This window comes from Lepidothrix coronata, unplaced genomic scaffold (genome assembly GCF_001604755.1).
Source record: "Lepidothrix coronata isolate B3197 unplaced genomic scaffold, Lepidothrix_coronata-1.0 Scaffold232, whole genome shotgun sequence".
NCBI classification, from domain to species: Eukaryota; Metazoa; Chordata; class Aves; order Passeriformes; family Pipridae; genus Lepidothrix; species Lepidothrix coronata.
The window spans coordinates 55015-82191 of NW_016690412.1; the positions used below are offsets into that span (position 1 = coordinate 55015).

Consider the following 27177-nt stretch of genomic DNA (forward strand, 5'->3'; position numbering starts at 1 on the left):
TAAAAGATTAATAGATCTATTGATGTTAAAATATCCTTTAAAAATATTTGTAGGTGTATTAAGTCTGGAGACCAGTCTTGTGGCAGAATGTCTTCCAAAATAGATTTAATGGAATACACAGACATGAAGCCCTAAGAAATGCCAAACTTGATAAGTCACCACAGAAGCTCTAATGGTTTACATGTAGGAATGTAAGAATGGACATTGTAGATTTCCTCAGGGTGATTTTCAAAGTGGTAAGATCAAATACTTCAAAGTAGTTAAGAGAATTTGTATTTGGTTATAAAGGCATAATTTATTGCTTTATTGCACCTCCTCCAAAATCCTTAGCCAAGGAATTGGTGTGATCCCTGAATTTCTCCCTCAGCTTGTTCTCTTGATCTGCTTGTACTTTTCATGCTCTTTTCTGACTATTAAGAGAACACTATTAAAAAGAAAACAATCAAATAAACAAATCAATCTATAACTCAGGTGGAGAACATGGATAGATATTCACAGTATGTCTTTGTGGCTTTGTCTGCTGTAACAGAACAAAATAAAAAACATATATACAGACAACACAGGAGAGGCCTTCACAATGGAAATAATGCAACAGCTCTTTCTATGAATGTAAAAAATCCATTATTTCTGCACCATGTTCTGAAAAATTATGTTAAAAAGGCTAGGCTTGTGGCTGGCTGAATAAAGAAAAGAGATGTGAACATGCCACTGTCTCCTTAGTCCAGGTTCTTAGCAGTCAGGGTGCTGGCCCATAAAATGCCTGCTATTTTGAAAGAAATTATTTAATCTGACAGGGAAAGCATTGCACAGGCAAGTCACTTTCTGGCTTCAGATGTAAATCTCGAATCTGCTATAGCATACCAGATTGCAAAAACTAGTTGAAAAGACTTGTCTGCCTCAGGAAGGAGACATATTGCTCCTTCACTCAAAACAGCTCTGATCTACCTCTTCATATCTCTGTACAGGCAGAATCCAAACGAAACCTAAACATTATAATTAATATATGTATATATATATATATATATATATATAATGGCCAGTCTTCGCGAGCGAAGATTTGGGAAAGGTCATTGACCCTTCGAGCCTGCGCAGTGGATTTTTTAGGTGAGACACAGCGTGCACTGAACTGAGCCCACCCTTTAATCCTGAGGTTCATCTGCCGGGGCCGAGCAAGCTTGGACAGTGGCAGTGAGGGTCTCAGGACGTAGGTTTGTTTAGAGTGACCTTCTCTTAGATGGATTGCCTTACAGGGCTAATGAGCTCCATCTGCCCGGGGGGCCAGGAATCGAACCCGGGTCGCAGCGGTGAGAGTCCTGCACCCTAACCACTAGACCACCAGAGGCCCCAATTAATATATGTATAGTTGAAGCATATATACATATATATATGTATGTTTATATATGTCCTATATTCCGCTTTTCCAAAGTGCTTATTCTCTTTTAAAAAATACCTTGTTTGAGACTCTAAAACACAATGCTAGCCTACCATTATTTCAGCTCAGGAAATTCTCTAGACCAGTAAAACAGGTCCAGCCTTCAAGAATCCTGTGGACCAACAGGAAATTTTATGGTACTTCCCATAAGGAGACTATTTACCAACTAATTACTCATCACCAATATCACCCTTCCCTCTTTCCTTGCATCCTCCATGTATTTAGTGGACTCCCATTTGAACTGGTGAATTAAACTTCCTCACTGTTTTTTCATGCATCCTCCCATCTTTTTCCCTAAGGTGGTTTTCCACTTTGGATACCGTAGTTCTTTCCCAAAAAATGTAGCTGCCTCTCTCCAAATCTAGGAAAAAGCAGATGACAGGACATTATTTCTTGAATATGAAGTGATTGTTTAAGTGCTCTCTCCCCTTTGAATGGAAGCTGAAAACCAGACCCATTTTATATGGGCAGAGTTAAAACCACACACAAATTAAAAGCAAAGATACTTTGGTTTTTTTTAATTATCTGAAGACTAAGGACCAATCTATAATCCTTAAAATGTTATTATAAATATTATTGTAGATAAAATTATCTGTATCTAAAAGCATGAATGAGGGCAGTCAGCCATTTCATTGGCAATGTGGGAAAAAAAAAATTGAATAAACTAGTTTCATAGCTCTTTTCCAAGTCCTTGGCTCAAAAGCAAGGTTGGAAACAGATTTCTGCCTCTTGCTGCAGATGGAGATAATTTCTACAAGGAGACTCTACCTGCTTCAAGTCTTGCTTTTTTTTTTTTTTTTTGTGAAATTAACTTGGTATTCCTTTTCTTAGAGAATTAGAACACAGAAATTTCAACTAGATACCTTGTCATTTTACTCCCATCCTCTGTTACAGACTGACTCAATACTACGGCATGGAAATGACATACTTCCTGAAGGAAACACTTCAAAACAGCACCTCACCTGGCTATCCAAGTGAGATTTGTTCCTTCTGGATACAACAACCTTTACAGATGTGATTGCTTGGAATTGATAGCTCTCTCTTAATTTGTTAGAAGCTCCCCCAAAAATGAGAACGATATTCTACAATAACTGTAGCATGATTCAAATCAGTTTTGGAATGTTATTAACTGTCCATAGTGCATTGTGTGGTTATTTTTCAGGGTCAACCATTATCATGCCAGAAATATGCAGACAGACCAATAAGTAATGCAAAGTGTATTTTCTAAAATTAATATAGAGAAGACTTTCCATGTTAGCCTTCCAACAAGAATTCCCACTTCTTGGCAATAATAATTAAAAACCACGTGCTGAATAGATTCTGCAGCTATCACAAATCACCCTGCATTAATCTCTGAACAAGCTGCTTCTGCAGTGAGGTACTTAATACAGGTGATGCAGTACCTCCCCAGCAGGACTGCACCATTGCCCAGGTTTCATAGCCTAAATCATGGCACCTTCTGGGCATGAAGTTTATGGTGCCAACAGGCCAAACTTGTTCAGTAAGAACCTCTTTTTTTGCTGTTGGCTGCATCTGCTGACAGCGTTGTTGCTGCTGCTCGTGTTCTGGCTCTGTTGATTCTTCTTTCTATGCTAAAGCCAGGAATGCTGCCTCTGGTCCTGAAGACATAGAAAGGAGGAAATGTCAGAATATGTCTCAGGGTTCTGCCTCTTCTGCATGTTTTTTGTTGTTCTTCCCTCCTGGGCAGGGATTCTGGAACATTACTCCAATACAAGGCCTGCAGAACCACATTTCCTGAGATAGATGTAGTTATTTGCCACCTTGGATAAAGGTGACATCTCTCAACACAGCCATACCAATAATCAAGGTTTGTTTTAATTGAACAGTAACTACCCAGCAGACCAAATACTGCAAGGCACCTTGGCATAGAACTTCTGCCTTTGTCATACCCTTTTCTTGAACATCTGTGTCCCAATTAAGAGGATGTTCATATTCCTGGTGTGAATGGTGCCAAGGGCAAAAGAAAAAGGTGTGAAGATTTTGTCCCCTCTCTTCCCTAGACAAAACTATGTTTTCCTCAGGCATACGCTGTCTGCACAACTTCAGGCTCTGAGCTTGGTGGCTTTGGCAAGAAGCTAAAGTATGGGTCAAGCTGGAGACACTTAGGACTGCAGAGAAAGTGTGTCATACACTGAGTGGACAAAAGCCACTGCTTGTAGTGCTCCTCCACCTATTGAAGCATTAATAACACTTTTAAGTGTCACCTGAGAGACAGTAGTTCTGCATTCTCCTAGAATATCTGATAACTGTGGACCCAAACCCACCTCTCATGACTGTCACAGCAAAGAAGTCAGTGAGAGAAGCTATTTCGTTAAAGTATTTGTTTTGCTATTTCGTTAAAGTATTTGTTTTACAAAGCCCATAGTTTTGAACAGCTGCTTAGCAAAGTCCACACAGGTGTCTTTGGAAGATCAACTGCCCCTAGGAAAAGTTACCAGAAAAGAGGTACATGCTTGGTTCTTTCCTGAAGTGAGACCAGACCACCATGAACACCAGCTTCCAAGGACGTGCATATAGCTCTTGGGTATGATTTCCAAATTCATAAAATAAGTAATAATAAAACTTGTATCTCAGCTGCTGGTTTTTTGTTTGTTTGCTTTCTTCCTCAGTCTTGTTCAGAGAATCAAGTTAATTTTTCTTGGCACTATGTCCTCCATGTTCTGAAGCATTAAAAGAAATACAACAGGCAACAAAATACCATACGTTGTCTTTGAATCACCCTATCACTAATTTTTAGGCCAACACAGCCATCCCAGCCAAATTTGGGACCCAGTCATTTTTGTTAAGAGACTATTTAATATTCCAAGCAGTGGTCATGAAACCAACAATTCTTTTGTGGGAGCTGCCCGACATACCATTCAGCAGTCCTGGGCTACTGTCAGACATTATGCTGTCACAACTGAGTTGCTCTTTCTTTTGATGTTCTATCTTCTTGTTTGGGTCTGACAGCTATCCTTCCATGAGTTTTCTTGCTAAAAGCAGGAGGAAAGAGTCTCTCTTAGCATCAAGAAAGTAGTCAATCAAGACCATTATTATGCTGGAAGTAAACCATCTTTTATTTCAAAAAGTTCACATGGCAGTTGAAGATCCAAACACTCCATGCAACCTTCTGAACACAGGGAAGCTGTTTGTGCTGTTTGACCTCCAGGATACAGCTCCACTTATCTGTCATGCCATCTCAGGAGATGTGGAAGATCAAAAGCACCACAGGACAGGCTATTATCCTCCAGGCACATGATGTAATTTGACAGTGACCACAGTATTCAAAGTGGCAGCAGCACACTTACATAAAAGCAATATTTCTGTACTCCTACCAGCACAGCAGAAATTTTCTAGTGAAGCTCTGTATGATGTATTGTATGTGCTCAATCTTCCACAGAGCTTGGTCTCTAAAAGATATGAATATACTGGACTGAGGCCAGCAAAGGGCTGCAAAGATAATTAAGGTACTGGAACACCTGTCATACAAAGAGAGGTCAAGATTGCTGATATTGCTCAGTCTGGAGAAAAGGCTCAGGCCCAATGTGTATAAGTACCTAAAAGGAAGGTGTAAAACACAGAACCAGACTCTTAGTGGTATTCACGTAAAAGAAAAGAAAAAATAAAGTACATTCAGTATAAACATAATTTTATTTGTTTTTAAGAAGAGTGTGAACAAACACTGGAACAGGTTACTCAGAGAGATTATAGAGTTTTCAACCTTAGAGATATTTAGAACTTAACTGAACACGGATACTTTCCAAGCTTAATGATTCTGTGAAGTCGTAGTCCCTTGGAGATGTACTTCTCTAGCACAGATTATCAGGTAAAATCCTCCTAGTGGTGTGACAAACCTGAACCTGCTGAGAATCCACAAATCCCACTGCCTGACTCACTGCTTCTAATTTCGCTCAGAAGAACATGTCCACAAAGACACTAAAAATGAAAAGCTACTTGCTCTGGAGTTTGGTACTCATACTGTTTATATGCATAACCCACTTTTCTTCCCCTTTGCTCCAGAATTCTGCATACCTAGTATTTCATAGCCAGAAGGGAAAAATGTGGTGCATTGGTACAAAAAGGTGAGGAGTCTGAAAACACAGATACATCACACAGTTATTAGTGGTAGACTTTGAGAACAGTGAGATGTGTGTATGGACACCACATTTAGACAGCCTCATTTTTTACTTGTTAACTTTCGTTTCCTCGAGCGTAAAATAAGTGGAAATTCTGAGGTAGAAAAGCTGCAGAACTGAGAGTGAAACAAATCTCTTCTTCATCAGTCTGAATTCTAGCTCTCATCGATCCCTCATAAAGGTAAGACTTTTTAACACACTTGTTTTACTCAGTGTTTCTTGCTCATCAGTAGTAAAGTAAATCTTTCTCTGCTAGTATATTTCACTAATTGTATAGACAAGAGAAATGAAATAGTTTCTAGGCCATCATGTAAAGAAAAAAAAAGACCCACCATTAAAAAAAAATCACCTTTTTCTCCATACGGTTCCAACTGCTGTACCAGTTGCTAGCAGAGTACTGTGACATGACATGGGCTTAGCCAGCATTTACATAAATGACATACATATAAGATTCCTGTTTCTTGTTTTGGATTACAAAAAGCCAAGGGGGCTTTCAGCTTTCTAAGCATCCCTCTTCAAAAGGGCAAGGCCTCCTCAGCATATGTCCAAAATAAATGGATGGTCCTAAGAGTAAAGGGAAAGTAAAACAAGTCTCTGTAGACACAAGGCAACCTGCCACCCAACTCAGAGAACCAAAACATCATGCCATTACTCAAGCTATGACTGTAATGAGACCATTCACTCCAGTTCCATCAGCATCATCCCTTTCTGAAGTAATCCCAAGAGAAACCCCTATTATTCAATACACCACCTTTGCTTTTAGTAGCTTGTTGTCTTACTTGACAAGACATTGTATTGCCCACCTAGACTGGCAGTCTTATGCTTTATACCTACAAGTTCATTCTTTTTAGGAGATGACAATTTAAAATTGTTTTTAAAATACTGCACCTAAATGATACAAAGACTTCTGTTACAAAGTTGCATAGTATGAGCTTTTAAAATAAATTAGGCAAAGTAGATCAGCAGCACAAAAACACAATTTAAATCCTTCCCCATCCCTGTTCCGACATCCATAATCATCTGTGAGTTCAGAGACCACCACCTCCAAATATTAATACATGTCATTAATATATTTCGTTGTTTTTTCATCAACACAGCACATATTTTCATTTCACAAAACTTTCATTCGTATGAATTACAATCTTGTTTCAGGAAACTCTTGAATTCTTCAGCTTACCAGGGAATGATACCAGCAGTACAGCTCATCCTCATGGTTCATTGAATGGCAGCAAGAAGTCAGGTCCACTAGAGCCTTTTCTGGCTCCCTGCTGAATACATGAGGCTTCTTGCTCCGTTCTCCCCACAAAGTTGCCAATTAGTAGTTTGTGATGGAGGATCATATTTAAGGCATTATAAACAGACATAACCAAAGCAACTAAATTCAATTAATGTATTTTCATAATGAGGTGAAAAGAAACCAGTTCACTGGATTAAAAAAAATAGTTTAAATGAAAGCTGTTAAGTGCCAATTAAAAAGCAACTTTTCTAAATCTTGTTACTAATGAGAAATGAGGCACCCTAAGTTCACAGCTGCTAGAGAAGCAAACCTTTCCCATCACCACCTTTAGCAAGGTCCACTTTAGAGTTGCTAGTCTCTGCATTTTGTGCTTTTTCACTCCTTCTTTGGTCGACCTTTGAAGGTATCCATTGCATGGAGTATTCCAAAATAGTCCATAAGGAGAACAGTTGCTTTCACTGGTAGAATGCTGTAAGGAAGAAGATAAAAAGGAACAAAACACACATCAGAGGAGTTGTGCAGTTTTATCATAGAATTATTTTTACCTGGCTAGTACTGGCAAAGGCAGTATACTCTTTAGAATATTGGCCCACTGGTCCTCTCATAATATCTATTATACTTGTTTGGCAGCCTGAGTTATTAGACAGATTGGTATCCCAACCTGGCTTTTAACAGAGTCACAAATGCCCTAATGCCGGAGAGCAAGACACCAGATAGGTGCTGGGTTAACGGTTGCACTCAGTGATCTTAGAGGTCTTTTTCAACCAATGATCCTATCACATGCAGTTACGGAGCAGCAGGCCCAGTCTCTACAGCCTACTGTAAAACAGCACCCCAATGGAGTCAGCAAGTCACAGTTAGACATTTCTGTCATTGTTCTGTGGTCCAAGGGTAGACTGAACCCCTAAAACAAAACAAAACAAAAACGAAGAAGAGAAACCCTCCAGAAATATGTAGAACCTAATGAAAAGTCACAGCAACAAGTAGAAGTCTGGTACATTTAGTCAAACATGCAGCTGGAACATCCCTGGACAGAAAAGAGAGAGAGGAAAAGAAAGTCATAACTTACCTTTTCAAAGCAAATAATACATGAAGGATGCTGTGTGGTATCAGCAACAGTTCTTGGTTCTGCCGAACAGCATTGACTATCTTCTCAGCCACATACTCTGGATCCAGCACAGGAAGGACACGTGGCCACCTGAAAGAGAAAACATCTCTTACTGTAATATAAATTGGTTTGAATTCACATTTAACTCAAAATAAGTCTCCATTTTACAGTTATTCAACTAGAGAAAGAAATAAATACCACAAATCCTATGAACAGAACCTTCATTATGTTAGAGTGAGTGAACATTGTTATTTTCCCTCTGTATGACCTCTCACAAGACAAATCAGAGTCCTCCTATTAAGACACACCAGGCTTTTATTTGGCTCATAAATTTTGTCATTATACACACATACTGAGCAAACCTATGACACTGGTTTCAGGAGGTGCATGGGGGTTTAGAAACCAGACAGGACAACCAGAGCATTTGGCTTCTGCAGAGGAAAGGACACTAATTATTCACATTTCAGCTTAAATGAATGGTAAAGGACTTAGGCTTTTGACATTTGGCTTGCCCAGTCACTGTTAACACCCATCTGAAGCCCTAAAAACAGCACAAGCAGAGAAAAGCCTAGCTCCTGATTTTCATAAAGGAAATAGGGGTAACACACTAAACATGCAACTTGCATAAAAACCTCACAAGAGTTTACTCACTTGGTTTTAATACCATCAAACATTCCTGTGTTTATGACGACAGGACACACAATTGTGGTTTTAATACCAGTCTTTCCCAGACTTCTCATCTCTATATCAATTGACTCTGCAAAACCAATTGCTGCAAATTTACTTGAACAGTAATCTGTAAAATAAACATTAATTGCAGTTTAATATTTAAATTTACAAGTTAAACTTTACTGAACAGATTAACAGTTTTTGACAGAGAACAAAATTTTGCTCTAGTAAGTAAATGGATTAGACACCTATTCTTTTTTCAGTGTACAACAACACAATATAGTATCGAAATGATATATATATATAGTACCTTCAGGAAATTACTGTCCAATAATAAAACACTTCACAAAAGAATAGGAATGGTTTTCAGGATTAGGTTACTAATAAAATTTGCCTTTGATGTGATTCATTCCATTACTTTCCCTCTCCTAAATTAACAGTTGTTCTAGACTGGCAGACAGAGGGTCTCTCATTGCATCCCTGCTATCACTTTTCCACTCTCTATGGAGCAATGGTAAATGAAATTACCTTTTCATATCAGACCTTATCTTTGAATCCATGTACTTGCTTCTTATATATCAAACTCAAGTTTTCAAGACTCTCTAATGTGGTTTCAACTTGAAATGCAATTTGGCCTCATTATCACTGCCTTGAGGCTAGATTTCTTTTACTGCTATGTTACCTTATTTCATTTTCCTCCCTCTTTGTATACATTTTCCAGAAATGCCTTCTGAGTTTTCACTAAATCTAGAGTGGGCTCTTCCCTATCAGAGACCCTCAGTGTTGAAAGTTCTATATGGCTTCTAGATCTTCTAACTGCCTTGGCAGAAAAACCTGTTTTAGAGCACAACTGAGCTTCTGGAAAACTCTTTTTAAAGAAATTGTCTATTTAAGGTCAGCTGCTTTGAAAGTATGACTATTTGCTGTACCTATAAAGAAAGATCCAGAAAACTCAAATTTAATTTGTGGGGTTTTTTTCCCCATGAGTATTGACTGCAGAATTTAAATCAAACTAGTTGTCTAAATGAACATTAGCTTTAATACACTACCTGAAAGACGAGTGATTCCACATAAGCCTGCAGCGCTTGCCATGCTAACCAAGTGTCCGTGGTTAGTGGCAATCATTGCTGGGAGGAAGGCTTTGTAAGTCTGCAATATAAGTCAGAGTTGCAATGTAACATTTTACTAATTAAGCTACATGTGATAATATTATGAAATTGTTGTTTTTTAGAGAAATTCTCCCTACAGAAGCTCTCCCCCTTCCATTATGGAAAGGGGGGGGGTGAGTATGTGAAGTTTGTTGTTTAAACTCTAACCTTCAGGTATTTAAACGGGGACTTTTCCAGCCACACAAGTACTACCAAAGACAGATGATAACTTGCTGAAAGCTAACTATATAGATTCAGCTAGTTGTGAAGTTTCTTCCAGCTCCCCACTGCAACATTTCAAACGAGAATGAAGTGTTCAGTGCAAATTTTCTAAAATGGCAAAAATTGGAATTTCACGTTTTCCTTCTACTGAAGTCAGTAAATCTTTGTTATTAAATTTATTTATAAATAAACCAAAATATTTTAATATCTTCTTCACAATTCTTTATGATAGAAACACCACATAGGTGATCTGCCTTGCCTGGAAGGAAGAAAAAGCACATAAGCTTATTAATTTTGAACAAAAGCTCCACGTATTATTAAGAGCATTATCTGAACATGTGGTATTTCTTACTGAAACTATCATAACCACAAAACAACTAGAACACTAACAGAATTAAACATTTCTCTGTGACTAGGGCAGCAACTATTCAGATGGGCCTGCTTCATGTCGCTTAATCATATGACTACACTCAGAATTTAGAAGATGGTAAACTTTGGTTCTTAAGAGCATTTCTAAATGTGAAATACTTCCTACCTACTCCAGAGGTTCTCAAAGGATCCACTCTTCCACCTTTTTTTTTTTTTTTTTTTACAGACTCCAGGGCATAGAAAGCAATTTCTTGTATCGTTTCTAACTGAACTTCCTTGCATGTTTCCCTCAATTCCAAAAGGCAAAATTAACACTGAAAACATGCTAGAGAGATGTTTTATATAAATATGGAAAATACGGGCATTACCCAGAAGTGTGCCATTGTGTTCACTTCCATGGTTTTTTCTACAAGTGAATCTGGAGAATCAATAAATGTCTTGCCAGTTACAATACCAGCATTGTTGACTAGGATACTAACATCGCCAACTTCTTTTTTAACCTAAAACAAAAAGTATCAAGAGATTACAATAAATACAAAACATGCTTTCCAAGTATTATATAAGAAAACTTAAACAAAAATATTAAACATTTCAAATAAGTTAAACTTATCCTCTTATGGATCCAAACACCTCAGGTCCCTGCATATTTTCACCTGATGCCTTTTTAAAATCTGAGTTTTCTACTGGATTTTCTTTGGAGATGTGGAGTCCAACAGCTCCATACAAGTTTCTGCTTTCAGCCCCTCTGTTTCTGGGGACAACTGTTACAGATAAGTGTCTACTGCAGAGAGCTTAACGAATGCAACAAGTATTTTTCTGTGGTAAATCCATCTTAAAATCAACGAACAATTCTGGACTAGAAGCCTGTACACTCTAGCCTAGAAAATAAGTTGGCTAAAAAGCAATACCTATACATTTAATTCAGTAGGAAGAAGTATAGTTCTCATTTTAGCTCCAGACTGAAAACATTGATGAACAGACTCACTTGAGACAACAACTACAGGCCAGCTGATACCAAGATACTGTACTAGCTCTCAAAAGGAGAATGAAAATATTCAATATAGTATTTGTAGAACAATTAATTCATCTGAGCTATCTGGGAAAAAAAGAAAAAAGTACTCTTTATGTTGTTTAACTTATGACTTCCAGATTAAGTGCTGAACATGTACTGATCAGTAGTTTTGGGAAACCAGGTTGGTTTTATACCATTTTGCCATACAACTGGAGATCACAGAACCTTAATTTCTTCATGCTTCTTTTGCTAGATGCCTACAGTGACTAAAGAAAGCCCAGGCAGACCAGACAGGCTAGCCTATATAACAGTAAAGAATTAAAGGGTGATTTATCACCTACCCTTTATTCTAGCTTAACTTTCTAATCTTCCTTAAACTTATTCATGTTTGTTGACTAAGCAAGGGTTCAAAAAAACAAACAAACAACAAAACCCAGAGAGCAGCTTACACAGAATTAGGATTACACAGAATATCTTATATAAAAAATTCAACAGCCAGAGCCACTGTCCACTTCAGTCATTGCTCGAATATTCTTATCTGTCTATTGCTCTCTGAAAAAGTTGTAGCAATTTAAATACTCTGGAGCAGTGGCACATGATCTCCATAGGCAGCCTCAGACAAGTTGTTCTAGTCACCAACCTGAGTATGCACCCCTCATCACAAGTTAAAAGTAGCACAGACTCATAAATGTATTTGTTAGTAAAGGATGTTTTAATACTGCCTCATGTCAGATGATCTAGCAATTCTGAAAACCTGGACCAGTACCTCAAATCTACTCTTTGGGGCAAATAAATACCTGAATAAATGGTCATGCTTCTTTTGTGCAAACAAAAAAAGGACAGAGCTGGGAGATGTGGTATGTACAGTTTGTTACTTGGTGACTGGGGCACTCACATTAGATGAGCAGAAGGAACAGCAAACAGAACTTTTATCACACCATTTCTAACTGGTGGTGAAAACCTGAACAACCTCTTCTTTTACCACTTGGCTCTGCTGAGTCTTACAAAATATATTCACATTTTGGATGGAATTCAAAGCAGATTTAAGTGCCACACTTTGCAACCCAGACAAATAATTGCAGCTTTACAACACCTCTGTTCATGCTGCTTCCCTATTAACTAGATGTGACAGCTTTCCTCAGCAAATTGGCTGTCTTAATTCACTTCTCTCAGCCCTCCCTTGTGCATGACAGTGTCAAGATACTCAGCACAGGCTTCCACACTCTCCTTTGAGGCCAAGTATAAGAGAACTTTATCAAGCCTTTTCTCTAGCTACTGGGGGTGGAGGAGTGAGTGTGTGTGTATGTGTAATATAATGGCCAGTCTTCGCGAGCGAAGACTTGGGAAAGGTCATTAACCCTTCGAGCCTGCGCAGTGGATTTTTTAGGTGAGACACAGCGTGCACTGAACTGAGCCCACCCTTTAATCCTGAGGTTCATCTGCCGGGGCCGAGCAAGCTTGGACAGCAGCAGTGAGGGTCTCAGAACGTAGGTTTGTTTAGAGTGACCTTCTCTTAGATGGATTGCCTTACAGGGCTGACGAGCTCCATCTGCCCGGGGGGCTGGGAATCGAACCCGGGTCGCAGCGGTGAGAGTCCTGCACCCTAACCACTAGACCACCAGAGGCCCCGTGTGTATGTGTAAAATAATGCCAACTCTCCAGAGCATTAAACCCCTCAAATCATACAGAGCAAGAAATTATGTTCCAGGTGTTTTAGGCCTCAGCAAAGGAAGCATTATGCGAACAGCTGGTCTGATTAAACATCTTTTTCAGGTATAAACACTTTTCTGTTTGTTTCTGCATTTATATTTAAGCATTTACATTGAAGTTTAGTAGTGAGCAATTCCCATGATTCCCAAACAGCATTCCAAAATGTGTACTTTCTAAGAACCATGAGCACCTCCATAACTGCTTATAAGAGGTATTAAAAAACACTGGATATTTTACAGGCAGCATGAAATACCACCAGGAAGTGTGTTTCTACTGTTGCTCCTGTGCACAAGAAAGAACACTCTTAGAACACTGGAAGACTGACTGTAAACTATCATTTTGACTAAAAAGCAAGAAACAAAACCAGCAGATAAGTAAAAGAGTACAATGCAAGAGAGATCCTGAAAGTAACTGTGACCCATGATGCAATTTTGCGGCATGACTATGAGAAGAGGCTTCTGTTTCTTGATGAGTAGGAGGAACAAAAAACAGAGTTACTTCCATCTTTCAAGGTCCTAGATTCTTTAAGTTTAGCTGAACTTGAGGGAGGGGTAGACAAGAGAAGGCCACATTCCTTTATGAGTTGGGTACTTCTGGAACAGGGACATTAGAAATAAATTTTAAGCTATAGCTCTTGATAGCCAAAAGCTGTCCTCGATCCTGTTAGTACAGGAAAGGAACAAGGACCTCACATGTGCAGGGCCTTTTGCTTCTCTTCCTGCTGAAGTAACTTTTTTTCCTGGTGTCTCTGTGTGGCTGATGAAGCAAGTATTAAAGGTTCACATAAATTCCTTTTTGGCTTTGAGATTTGGCTTTTACTGTGGGTAAAGTATTCAACCATATCTTGCCCCACCTGCATGAATTTAGTTCACTATAGTCTTGCAAAACCCCAAGTCACTGTGTGAAGCTAAATCACCAGAAGGGGAAAAAACCCCAGAATCAGGAACCACGATATCTTATTTTGCAAAGGCTGATGCTGAGCACTGTAAGCCAAAGTCTACTATGCTGCATTAAGTAAACAGTGGCACAAGGCACCAACTACTACTAAAGTCTTTTTGTCACTTGTAAGATGGGAAAGTTGCTAGCATGATTCTACAACAGCACCAGGACGTGACATTTCTGGAATAACATTAGTAGGGTATTTTCTTTTCTGGGATCAGCAGGAGGATTATTAGTGAATCTGACAGTTAGTGAACTGCTGACAAAGTTATAAGTGAAGGATCATGCACCAAGACCCTATTACAACTTCTTTGCCCCTGTCTAGCTCTGTTTGTATCATCTGGAACCTGTGTTACACACAAATCTACATGCGCTTCTCTTTTTTAAATTTGGGTAGAATGGCTCAATTACTGCTTTTCTCCATGGGACTGAAGTGTTAGCCCTCAAGTCTTCAAAACTGAAGGTTAGTTTTCATCTTCTTCGTTCCAGTGTCCTTCACTCTACAATATTCCCTCCTCCTCCAGTCCTCCCAGTTCAGCAGGAAGCACAGCTACAGGCCTGTGGAGAGACATGTGCAGCTACTCTGCAGGGACAGCAGATGTCCAGCTCAGTTGGTGTAAAGGAGCTGCGAGGGGGACCAAGGATGATCAGAATTACTGGAATAAAAAAAACAATATCACCAGCCTCTAACGAGCTGCAAGTTATGCATAAGCTTCACTTATCAGAAAGCTTGTTGTAATCATTTTTGCACAGACAGAAAAAGAAAAAAGGCTAGAGCTTCTTAAAGAGCACCAAAACCTGAGTTCAGCCTTCAGCCAATAGATGTTCCTGAAGACAGCGGAACTTTTTTTTTCTTTTAAAGAATTTATCCCCAGGCAAACACTCACTGTGGAAACTTTTTAGTCCAACAGTTAAGTTTAGCAAATTTTAAGCAAATGAGAACATGTTGTTATACTGGAAACTGTTAAGCAATTTTAGCTTTTGGCAATGCTACTTATGCTGCCCAAAATATCTAACTACATGCTATGTTTACAAAGCTCTTCAGAAATGAAAGAAAGAAATATTTAAGACCTCAAGATATATTTATTAATTCAGACAAAGTGAATTTGCAAAAATCTATTCACAGCCATCGAATTATTTGAAAATTGTCTAAGCAATTAATCCTTTTTATGATGTATAGTCTTTAGGGTTTAATTTTGGCAAAAGGCTGCCAGAACTTGAAATACTGCTTTAGTTTCAATAAATTGATTTTCTGCACTTCACGAGTAAGTGCCTGCTCAGTAATTGAATGAATGATTGAGAAGTTACCCAGCTGAAAGGAGCTACTAAAAAAGAGAACCAGCTCTTTTTACTTTTTAAGGAATAAAGATACACAAGTCAACTCTGAAAAACAGAATTCTTGAACTAGATAATGCACAATACATTCAGAATTAATTAACCTTAATTTCTTGCTTTGAAGCCACTAAAAAACTCAATCATGCATCCAACACACGCACATACACTCATCTTAGGATAGTGTCAAAGCCGCAAATAAGATACTTTACCTGATCAGCTACTCTGTAGACATCCTGCCTCTTACTAATATCACAGATGTAAGAGTGTACTCTTTCTGCTCCATTTTCTCTGGCCAGTCTGACTGTCTCCTTGAGCCCCTCTTGATTAACATCCCATAGAACCAACGTGGCTCCAAGTCTGGCAAACTTTAATGATAAGCATCTTCCAATGCCACTTGCTGCTCCTGTTATTAATACTATTTCACCACTAACATTCTTCTTCCGTCTAGGCACAACCAAGAACACTAGTGACTCCAGTAAGTAATAAACAAAAAGTCCGATGACTTTTAATGTTTCCAGGAAGAAGTTCATCTTGAGGCTATTTATTCAGATACCTGATGAAAAAAAAAAAAAAAAACCCAAACATTTACCAAATAGGATAAACCATAGAAAAAAATCCAATGCCAACATTTCAAAACTGAAAACACATTTTCAGGTCCATTCTAAATATTTTCTCTAGCCCACTTTTGGTGTTGTTTCAAAAAAACGTATAGGCTTACACCTGCATATCTGACCCAATTTTTTATGTTCTGTCTCATCTCCAGGTTGTTCCTCCAGAATGCAGTACACAATTCATTTACAATTCAGCAGCAGTAAGAAACAACTGCCCTTGTTTGCTTAGAAATTTCCCATCCCTGATGTTATGGGTTTCATTCTCTGCTCGGACAGAATGTGGACTCAAAATAAAATAGAATGAAAAAAAAATAATAATGAAAGTGATATCTACCCATTGAACATCTTAAACAGAAATGCATGACAAACAACTTTAGTGCTCATAAGCTAGTACTTTAGTAAGGAAAAATTCTGCTTTTAGAACCACAATGTTTTTTGCTTTGTAGGCACTCCTTGTCATCACAAAATATGTAGAACAAGTCACAGTCTCAACTCTGCCGAAAAAAACCCAAAAAAACCCCAAAAACCCATGAGCATAGGGACAATATCCTTATAAATCTCCAAAACACAGCAGGTAAACACCTGGCTGTCACTCCTAGCTTTTCAACTACCATTATTGAGGAGAGTTTGCTTTTGCAGTTGAACACAGTGCTGTAAGAACTCACTGCAAAGCTGTCAGGTTTCTTCTCTTCGCCTTCCTGCACGAAGCAAATGTCATAGGCTTGAATCATACCATCTCAGATATGCTTTTAACCTCATAGTCTGTACTCATCCAGTAATGATGAAAACCAAGCAGGCATTTAAGCCCTTGAAGAAATGTTATTTTATTTCCCAGTATACGAATGCTATGCAAGAAACGCACCCTTCGTCAAAGGAGATCTTTAATCTCTTAACTACAGTATGAAGGATTATTATCTTCCTTCTCAGCTAAATGTAGAGTACACTGGCACTTACACTTCAACCTTTAGCACTACATGCCCACTTTGCTTACATTCTTAGTGAACTTTGCTATCTATGTATATAGGTAATCGTGTTTGACAAGTGCCAGGAAATAAGTAACTTAGATCTCTGCTACTCTGAGCAAAGTTCATGAAAGTTAGCATGTGGACATAAACGTGTTATCATGAGTCAGATTTTGTACATGGGAAACAAGGGCAGTCTTGAAAAGAGATAGGCTACTGCTAGAACACAGCTAGTTATTTCAGAAAGTTTTCTGGCAGAAACATTAGAACATCTTAAAACTATTCCAATAACAGAAAAACATTTGTCAAAAACATAGTGGGTAGGAAAACAAGTTCTTCTTTCTGGAGAAGTCTTAGGGAGAATGCTTTCTGTTGAATACTTTCTATTCCTCATTCCCATTAAAACGTGACAAAATGTACATAGAGGCAGTAACACCAGTAAGAAATATCAAAGTAGCACAGGAATATTTTTATAGAGATAATATTGACATGTCCTGTAATGGGCTCTCATAGCTATAGAGCTACTACAGATTAAGCAAAGGTAGAGTTATAAAAGTGTCATTAAATTTCATGTACATATATATATATATAAAAAACCCAGCAAGTTTTAGGAAACACAAGTTCTTTGTTGAGTTTAAAACAGAAGCAACAAATCTTTAAAATAAATGCAATTGCTGAATTTAGCCTGATTACACTAATTTAATGCACCAAACAAAACACCTTCCATTTACATGAAAGGGGACTGGCAACTCTGGAGTAGATAAGGATATTAAAGTTAATCCCTAAGGAAAACTGAGGGAGGCAATTGCCTTCAGAGGCAATATACGATTTGATTTAAATCCAGTTTAGAATTTAGGACAGTAATTCTTTAAATAAAATAATTATATATTATGCTTGTATAGGACAGACAGACACTAGATTTTTCAGAAAAGTACTCACTTTCACTTAATGCAGTAGAATTGTTTAGGCATACAGACCACAGGATACTTCCGGTTAGAACATCAACTCTGCATCCTTCAAAGAGACAGTTTCCATTGACACATTTCTCCCCCAACCCAACTTTGACTGGGGCAGGAGTCCTCCATTCTCACTCACTGCATTAGAACTGCTAATTATACCAGCTACTGTAACCAAGCATATCCATACAGACAGTTAAATTTACCAACTCACTTGGTCGATTTTGCATCCTCAACTTAAGCAACCAGGGATTTATTTCCAGGTGAATTAACCAAAGATGCCTTTGGCACATATAAGATCTCAGATAACTTCTGATGCCATGAATTATTTTTTAATATGTCTACATCCACACAGACATAAGTGTGGAAGGAAGGCTGTTACGCAGTAGTGAAGTATCAGAGGTTTTACAATGGCTTATCAGACAGATCTCGAGTGCAGATAACTTTGCTAACACAGGCTTGTTGGTACCTGTGACAAAACTCACAGCCGACAGACTCTTGCAGACCTAACAGACTCCTAAAGACTATCATCGCTCACAAATCACAAGGGCAGGACTGAGGCTGGCAGCTGAACGGCAAAACACCTCTGCTAGTCGAAGGGACTAAAGGTTGATCACGCAGGCACCTGAGCAGGACTTGGCCTGCATGAATTTTTCTCACTGCATCTGGAGGGTTGCGATCCCCCAAAAATATAGTGGTCCTGTAGCCAAGGCTGTCCAAGAGCTGAGGTGCAGCAATACCCTCCTCACCACCCGGAGGATGTCGGACGACCTCACTCTCACTTAGCGTCTGCTAACCCGATCAGCATCATAACAAAACCTACGGGCAGCTTTCAGCTGCGGTAACCGGCTCACCACTCGCTTTCAGGCCGCCTCCCCGGCACTCGCCGCTGCCCGGGCCCCCCGCTCCTCCCGCCGAGCGACCACACAGCCTGTCCCATCCGCCAGCGCCCGCCCGGCCAGAACTCCCCAGGACCGTGGGTACCTCCGTCTGCCCAGCGTGCCACGGCGGCTCTGATAAGGGCAACAGCAAGGCGAGGAAGAAGAGAGATCCGCAGGGCGGAGCGGAGCAGCCCTGCTTTTATGTCGGCAGCCCGCCCCGGCGCGGGGTTGACCGGATGCCCGGGGGCGGGACGAGATGGAATGGCATAGGATAGCATAGTATGGCACGGCATGGCACGGGTGGCACGGCATGGATGGCATGGCACGGCATGGTTCCGCTCCGCTCCGCTCTGCGGCGGCAGAGTGCCGGGCCGGGGGCTGCGGTTTGCCAGGGCCTGCCGGGCGGCGGGACAGCGTTCAGCCAGGCGGGGGGAGCGGGCGGAGGGGTGCCTGCCCTCCGCGCCCAGCACGGAGCTGTGGGGTCGCCCCTGGAAAGGAGAGCTGCGGCCCCGGGGGGCAGTGAGGACGCTCGGGTCCCTGGGCTGCTCGCTGAGGCCGCGGTAGGGCCACAGACTCAAAGGACGGGCGACGGCCCCATACTTTCCTTTGGTTTCTTTTTTTTTTTTTTTTTTTTTTTTTTTTTTTTGTATTCATAATGTCCTTTTGATTTTTATGAAGGAGAGATTTTTCTGTTGGAGAGATGACCGACTGGGAGAAGATGGATTTCACACAGCTGGTCTAGAACGAGTGGGGGTGCTGGAGGGCTCGTACTGTCGAGAGGCGGGTGCTGATTATGGCTTCAGAGGAACTCTAAAGAAAACTGTTGGGCAGTATTGGGCTTCGGGACGTGTAGGATTTATGGAAGCCTGTGTGAACAAGTCACTACACATGTAGTGGTTGTAACTCCATGTACACTCCATGCACACCTGCTTGTTGTGAAGAGATCATCTGACCTGTAGGGCCAAACCCTGTGTGAAGCCATAATGTGTAAAAGGGGTTTCACCAGGGTGCGTGTGATCCTTTCAGGGTGGTGTCCTCTCAAGGGAATGAACAGCACTCCAGCTTGCAAAATGTCTTCTGGCTGTGGTCAGAATAAAGTCTTGAGTTTGCTAATTCAGTGTAATGCTCTGCATTTACTGCTACATATGCTTGAATCCCTTAGGGCAGCATTGTTTTGGAAGGTTTTTTTTTACCTCATGCTCTTCCTTAGCCATCAGAACTCTGAAACTGTAAGGTACTGAATATTCACAACTTCAAGGAAAGTTTGTATGAGAAGATGTTTAGTACCCACAGAAAAAAATATGACTGAAGGCATTTGCTTGGCAAATCATTATCATGATCATTAATATGCCTCCCTTCCAGACTGGCATGTTTGTGTTGTTGTTATACTTCTGTAGAAGTATGAGAACACAGCTTTTGGAGTGTTATTTTCATCTGATGAATTAAGCAAATATTTATGAAACACTAGAATTAATATACTGCTTAATAATGGCTGTGAAACAGCAATTAATAATGTAAGCTACCTTGAGAAGCTTTGAAAATCTGTTGTTTGATCCAGTATTCTTCAAAGAAAATTTGAAAACTTCATGTGCACAACCACTTTTAAGGAAAAAGGATGGAAGCACACTTGGCAATACATACTGTAGAGGGAGCAGGTTGCTTTAGTTGCTTGCTTGCCTTGAAATAAATGGGTCCCCATAGTCAAAAAGAGTAGAGGCCTGTAAGGTGCTGTGCTGTTTCAATAGATATGTTTCTTGCTTTGCCTACACTTTCTATTTAAATTATTGTTGAAAGAGGTCAAAAGGTCTTTTATTTCAGGTATGCAGCTTTGGATCAGAGTCTAGGCTCTTGACTATAAACTCTACTGCACCCTAAGAGCTACTCACTGAAAAGAAATAAACTGCTGGATTAGAATATTTTAGTGGGAGTTAGTGAATTGTATTAATACAGTACATTCAGGAGGCTAATGATAATCAAACAGTGACACTGGTGGCTGCTCCTTTCTTTTTGTGGATTGTATTGTTTACAGTGGCTTACTTAAAAACAGGAAGCATAAAAGACCCCTATTCATTTAATTTTAAAAAGGTTTAAATATGTGCTTTATATGAAAACTTGGAAAGTAATAGCATTTAACATTGAGGCTGACCTTATGATTGGAGTTGGAGGATAGAAGGTGGGAGACTTTTCCTTTCCCCAGCTTGTACAAAGATTTCCTGCGTGTAATAAACTCACTGAATAAAACTTGCTGAAACAAAACTCACCAGATAGCTCGACTTTGCTAGTCTCTGTTATGAAAAACTAAAATTAGTCTGTAGAAAAACCATTTTTAAGATGTCAAATGAGCGTCTTCCGCAGTTTTGGGTCAGAGAAGACCCAAGTGGAATCATTACTCTTGATTCAGGTCTAGGAATGGAACTACGCTAATTTGTATCAGATAAAGATGTCTCCCTCTTGCCACATGTTACTTTTGGACCAATTTGTGAGTGCTGTCAAAATTCCAGGAGTGTACAACCCCATGAGATTGGTGTTGTTTGTTTGTTTTGTGTAACATCCTGGTGGAAGTTTTCAAAAGAACCCAAGGTATTCAAGTCATAAGAACACATTGAGGAACTTTGTAAGTGCTCTCACTTTTGCTTGTCTGAAGTACTTGTGCTACATAAGTGTACTCCTAGTTTAGCCATTTTTTACTGAGGGCTGTACTGTATTTTGGCCTACCTTAACTTCAAGAAAACACTTGGCATTTGTTGTAAGGGAGATATTGGCACCTCTGCTGGAACAGTAGCAGAGGTGTAACCTAAAAATAGCACTAAAAATAGCACTAAAGTGCTATTTATACTTCATGTGAATCTTTGGTAGAAGCTTTATTACATTTGCCTTACTTCACCACTATTTAATCTTGTTTATGGATGTGTCAAACAAACATGGATAAAGCAAATAGAGAGTAAGGATTGGTCTGAGCTGCATAAATCCAATTGCATGGTGACTAGGATAGTCATCCTCACTTTAGAGTAATAAAACCAAACAACAATATTTTGTCATGCTGTTGCAGCTGTATTTTCTTAAGAGTTCTCATACTACTTTTTTTTCTACCAGAACACTCAAAATGCGATAAATGTTTTGATATTAAAGCATCAGTTATCCCCCATGTACCCCAGGTGCTGAAGTGGAATAGTGTAATATGCTTGTAAACAGTCAGATCTTTCTGCTTTCTTTGAATGCCTACTGTGAAATTTGTAGAATCCTAAGAAGACCTCATTGCAGTCTTCAACATCCTCATGAGGGGAAGAGGAGAGGCAAGTACCAATATCTTCACTTTCTTGACCAGTGACAGGACTCGAGGAAACAGCAGGAAGCTACATCAGGAAAAAGATTTTCACCCATAGGATGGTTGGGCACTGGAATGGGCTCCCCAGGGAAGTGGTCACAGCACTAAACCTGTCTGAGTTCAAGTATTTGGACAATACTTTCAGGCACATGATGTGATTCTTGGGGTGTCCTGTGCAGGGCCAGGAGTTGGACTTGATGATCCTGATGGGTCCCTTCCAACTCAGCTTATTCTGTGGTAAGTGGCACTGTCAGCTGCTTCAGCAATTGCAGGTATGTCATTGCACTTGCAGCCTGAACAAACTTGCTCTTAGTCACACATTGCAACTGCTCACAGAGAAGTGGGTCTTCATTTGAAAAACTAATGCCTTGCTAATAGAAGTCAAATGTCTCCTGTGTTGCCTCTGAAGGAAGCAGGGCAAACACCACTGAGCCAGAGTTCTTCAAAATTGACTTTTTTTTCTTATTCCAGCAGAAGAAAAACAACTGAGGCAAAGGAGAATCCAGTCAAACAGAAGAATTGTCATTCTGAACACAAAAGACTGAGTTGAATTCTGAATTTTCATTTACCATATGCATTTCCTTTGAGTCATATTTACCATCTAACAGAGGTTTATTGAATTCTAGTTCCCCCTATCATCAGATTTAAAATAGAGGAATTAGAGAAGTGACAAACTATTACCCACTGGTGCCCCATTTACTACATCTGGGAAAAGTGCCAAGTCCTGTTTAGTGAGGGTGAGCAGGTGAGATATGATGCGCTAACATCTGTTCAAAGTATTTACTAACTACATAGCAAATGTGAGCAGCAGCTTGGTGCACTGAATAGCATCCCTTGCAAATCAAATTGAGAGAGGGACAAATTCTCATCAGAAGAGGAACATGCCAGCACTAAGTATCATCATGACTTAGCCTTTGGATGCTCAGGTCCCAGAGTTCACTCCCTGTTAAACTGTGCTTACAGTATGATAGTCAGTGTCAGGACCTGATACATTGTTTTTCATTCCCTGAGCATTTTACTGCAGTGTAGTAAACCTGGTCAGAACAGATAAGTAAAGCCCTGCAAGAAAATATTTTGATATGGGCTAGCTCTGCAATCAGATTTGTCATATGTTCACACAGCACAGAGGATTGTGTGGGAAGAGGAGTGAAAGCTTGCAAAACAAGACTAACTTAATTGGAGCTCCCATGGGATGAGAAAGTGTGGAATGGACTCTCTTACCTCTCAGCTTGGCAACAGGTAGTATGATACACAGGGGTGTGTGTGAAATTATGTTCTTTACTCATGCAGGAATGCCCATTATGTCAGTCCTGTAAGAAGGCAGCATTGGCTGAGCTTCTATCCGCTTCCAGAGCTAACCCACTTTATTCAGAACAGCGAGCTGAATTAAAAAAAAAAAAAGGGTGCATTCTAGTGTGATACAGAAATGTTACATCATATGCTCACGTAGTAATTATGTGACCAAGTGCTCTTATGAATCAGGGCTTTGTCTAGCAGTGCACGTTTTCTGATCCCTCAGTTGGATTTTATTTGCAAATGCACAAACTGTAACTTTGATGCACTATGAACACAGATAATCAGTAGCCCACCACAGTCAGGTGCAAAGAGATTGCTGTTATGTAGCTCTTGGCTCACTGTTTTTACAGGCTTCCCTATCTGTGCATGGTGTGTTCCCCATAGTATCCTTATTTGTAAGAGAACCTGCCTGTACTGCAGGAGGAAGTATCTCACAAGAGATTTTTCTCCTTTCTTCACGAAAAAAAGCCCAAACCAAACCCCATATATTTGTGAATGGTTACTTGGGGAGTTTGGGCTGAAACATCATTTACAATACAGATGTGTACAGGCTGTCGGGATGGATTTAAAGAGAGAAGTTGAAAAAAAAAAAGTAGTTTGTAATCCCTGCTGAACAGTAAGCAGAGTCAGGCAGCTTCCTACTGTCTGGAACTTAGAAAAATTTCTTCCTAATAAAGAGTAATGCAAGGCTTCCGACATAGAAAAATTAGACACAGCAGGGAACCAAAACTAGCAAAAGAGATCGGAGGTCTGGGAAATGAGGCAGCAAAGCTGTTAACCAGCTAACAGAAAGAAAAGTTAGCAAGATTTTAATTGATTAATGGAATATATGTGAAAGCAGTGGTGGGAGAGTGTATTCTAGTACAGGAATAAGCAGGGATTGGAGGAGAACATGGGATGGAAACAGCAGGGTAAAACCAAATAACTAATTTAAACCTCCATGTGTTGGAGGGAAGATGCCAGGTAAGGTGGTCATGAATACCTCATATGGCCTTGCAGATCTGTGCCCTGATGGAAAAGTGGAACGGCCTTTCATGGTAGGGGCTACAAGTGAAGATAAATTATAAGGGGAGAAGGAAACAGGAATAATGATTCTATGCCAGAGCTAGTCTTCATTTCTCTGCTTTTCCTTCTTTTCAGATTCTCTTGCTTTTTGTCTCATTTCAGATGCTAAATAGCCTGGGGACAGTGAGGTGCAGAACTTCTAGCATACTCTAATGTACTCTGTAACATGTGGCCACTAATTCTCTGAGTGTTCAGCCTCATTCCAAACTTGTATCACTGTGAGCTACCATTAAAATAGGAAACATCCTTTGCTCCCATGTCCTTTCAATACTTAGTTTTTTTATAGGCCTAAAGTAGATGGGAGTTCCCAGCTCTGCACCATACTTTCTAGGATGTGAGCTCATGTGATTATTAAGCATCAGAATTTTTTGCTATTCTGAAGTGCCTCTCAACAAGGCAAAAAGTACCCTCTGTCCCTCAGTGAAACTTTGTGAATGACAGAACATACTTACATGTCTTGTGATGCTCTATTTGTGATGCTCTATTTTGGATTGCTTTATATTTCTTACTTGAGATAATGCTGCAAATGTCCATGATGGAAGTAAAAGCCGCTACATTTCTCTGCACTAATTGTTGGCCTGCAAACTGAAGAAAAATGCTATGAAGGGAAAAACTGCCGATATTTTTATGCTAACTTTTATGTCCTTGATATCATACTTAGTTGCCAGATGCAATGACATAAACCCTCGAGTCTCTGCTACATGGAAAAGTGCAGCATTGGTGCATTTGGGTTTTAATTTGCCTTTTCTCTACAATTTCTAAATTATTAGGGTATTCAATTGCACAGGAAATCCACACATAAACATTTTGGTGAAACTATTTTCTCAGAGAACATGTACATGCATGAACATTGATCATGAAGAATTTACAAGGAGTGTACTGGCTTGGACAAGGTTTCACTGTGTTCCCCTGGTTACTTCAGAAGAGCCCCAAACCTGCTACTTTCCGAGTGATCCAGCTGATATCTGATGAACCAGAGATTAAATAACCTTTGCTTTGCCAAGTTTGAATCAAACTTAAATGTCACTCTCCCTCACTGCAAATTTGGATTTCTATACATAATAGTTTATTTAGGTTGAACAACTCCCCAAAAGAAGATAAGGGTGTACAGGCCTAATTTCCACACGGTGGTTCTGGATGTGCCTCAGGGCTACCCACTTGTGCTGTGTGGTACACGTGACATGACATGCAGTGCAAGCTGCTGTTTTCATGATGTAAAATTCTGATCTAAACTGGGGAGGTGATTTGTATTCAGGACTTTGAGGTCTTGAGTACTATTGAGGCTATTGCAGTGCACTGTGGGTTAGAAAGTTAGGGAGTTCAAGGAAAATTAGAGAATTTAAGGAAAAAGGCATTTCAAATATATAAGCAGGGGGAAAAAATCCTGTCCAGTTCTTTTAGTCACACTTCTCAACCTTTTTCTAACTTGTACTATATTTTTGTTGTATATTAGTTACTATATTTACACTTGGATGATTTTGTTACATCAGTTTGCCGTCATTTGTTTGAAATGCATCCAATACATTTTTCCTACAATAAAATGTTGTAACTTTGTGTATTGTATATAAGATTCTTCTTTTAAAATTCCCTGTTGTCACACTTCAGCTCTGACTGTAAAGCCTGTGGCTGGCTATTGATGGATAAAACTGAGCACCATGTTGTTTGGTGGCAAAGGGCTGATATATGTGATACCACAGCAGCACAAAGTGGTATGATAAAAAAATCTGAAGGAAGTTTGTAAAGAAAGAAAACCTGTCCAGGAGATTTTTACTCTCAGCTAATCCTAAGGAAAAGCTTGTCACAGAAAAGTTTTTGTAGTCCTTTATTGTATTTGTATTATCTTGATGTATTGTATTATCTTTCATTCTGTTTTATACTAGAAAACCTAGAAACACAGTGCTCAATTAAAACTTTTTTCGACAGCTGACTTCAAACAGCCACAGGAGATTTTGATTTTGTGATTTTATTTGTCCAGACATCACTTGCTAAGTGTGAAACCTCACCCATAGAAATCCTAAGAAATCAACTCAATATTACAGAGGCAGAACTTTTTTCCACGTTTTGGTTCCATTGGAATGCAGGATATGATCTTAGCACTCATAGTGTCATTTCTCATCTATCTGAATATGAAGTAAGTCCCTTATATTTTCCAAAAGGTCTGCATTTCTCACTATTGCTCATTTAATTTCTGAAGTATTTTTCTGTACTAGACTTGAAATCTCTTACGTGTTAATTCCATTGCTCAAAGCCAAACAAAACCATTCTTAAAATGCTTACCCATTTAACTTCCTGTAGTTAAAGGATAGTTCCACTAACCTTATCTTTCTCAGCCTCCTTCCTGTTCCCTGAAAATTACACTTGGACAAAACATGATCACTGAACCTGGTTTTAGACTGGACTTTGTTTCAAAATTTATCAGGTTGACAATTGCTTGCTTTTTAAACCCAAATCAGTGGTCTCTGAAGTGGGGAATGAGCTCAGAAAGCATTGGGAAGTATGTCAGCATAACATGTGAAGTGACATAAAAGTTTTTCAGGGAAGACAGGATAAGAAAATAGAAAGCAATGATTACACCATCATGTACCCACATCTTTCATGCTGAGTGAGGGCTAATTCCCATGCATTTTACTCCCTCTCGGATAAGATATAGAACAAAGAGTGAGCAGGCTGGTTACACTGTGGAATAGTTTTTGCTTAAGAGAAATTTCAACAGCTTGGAAGAGTTGAGAGGGGAGAGATGTGATGGAGGAATAGAATATCTCAA

At 39.5% G+C, this 27177-nt stretch overlaps 1 protein-coding gene across 4 annotated transcripts; it reads right to left on the minus strand.

Moving 5' to 3' along the window:
• Positions 1-4488: 4488 nt before the first annotated feature.
• SDR16C5 (short chain dehydrogenase/reductase family 16C, member 5) lies at positions 4489-18960 on the minus strand. Of its 4 annotated transcripts, none has more exons than XM_017834283.1 (7): positions 18831-18960; positions 15527-15870; positions 10690-10821; positions 9632-9731; positions 8565-8709; positions 7875-8003; positions 4489-7274 (listed from the first exon to the last, which is right to left on the minus strand). In XM_017834283.1, the coding sequence occupies exons 2-7, from the start codon at positions 15845-15847 to the stop codon at positions 7181-7183; spliced, it is 921 nt and encodes a 306-aa protein (XP_017689772.1). In that variant the 5' UTR covers positions 15848-15870; positions 18831-18960; the 3' UTR covers positions 4489-7180. The 4 variants fall into 4 exon arrangements, with proteins under 4 accessions (XP_017689772.1, XP_017689773.1, XP_017689775.1 ...); XM_017834284.1 differs by lacking the exon at positions 18831-18960 and adding an exon at positions 18701-18811; XM_017834286.1 differs by lacking the exon at positions 18831-18960 and adding an exon at positions 18670-18690.
• Between the last annotated feature and the right edge of the window lie 8217 nt (positions 18961-27177).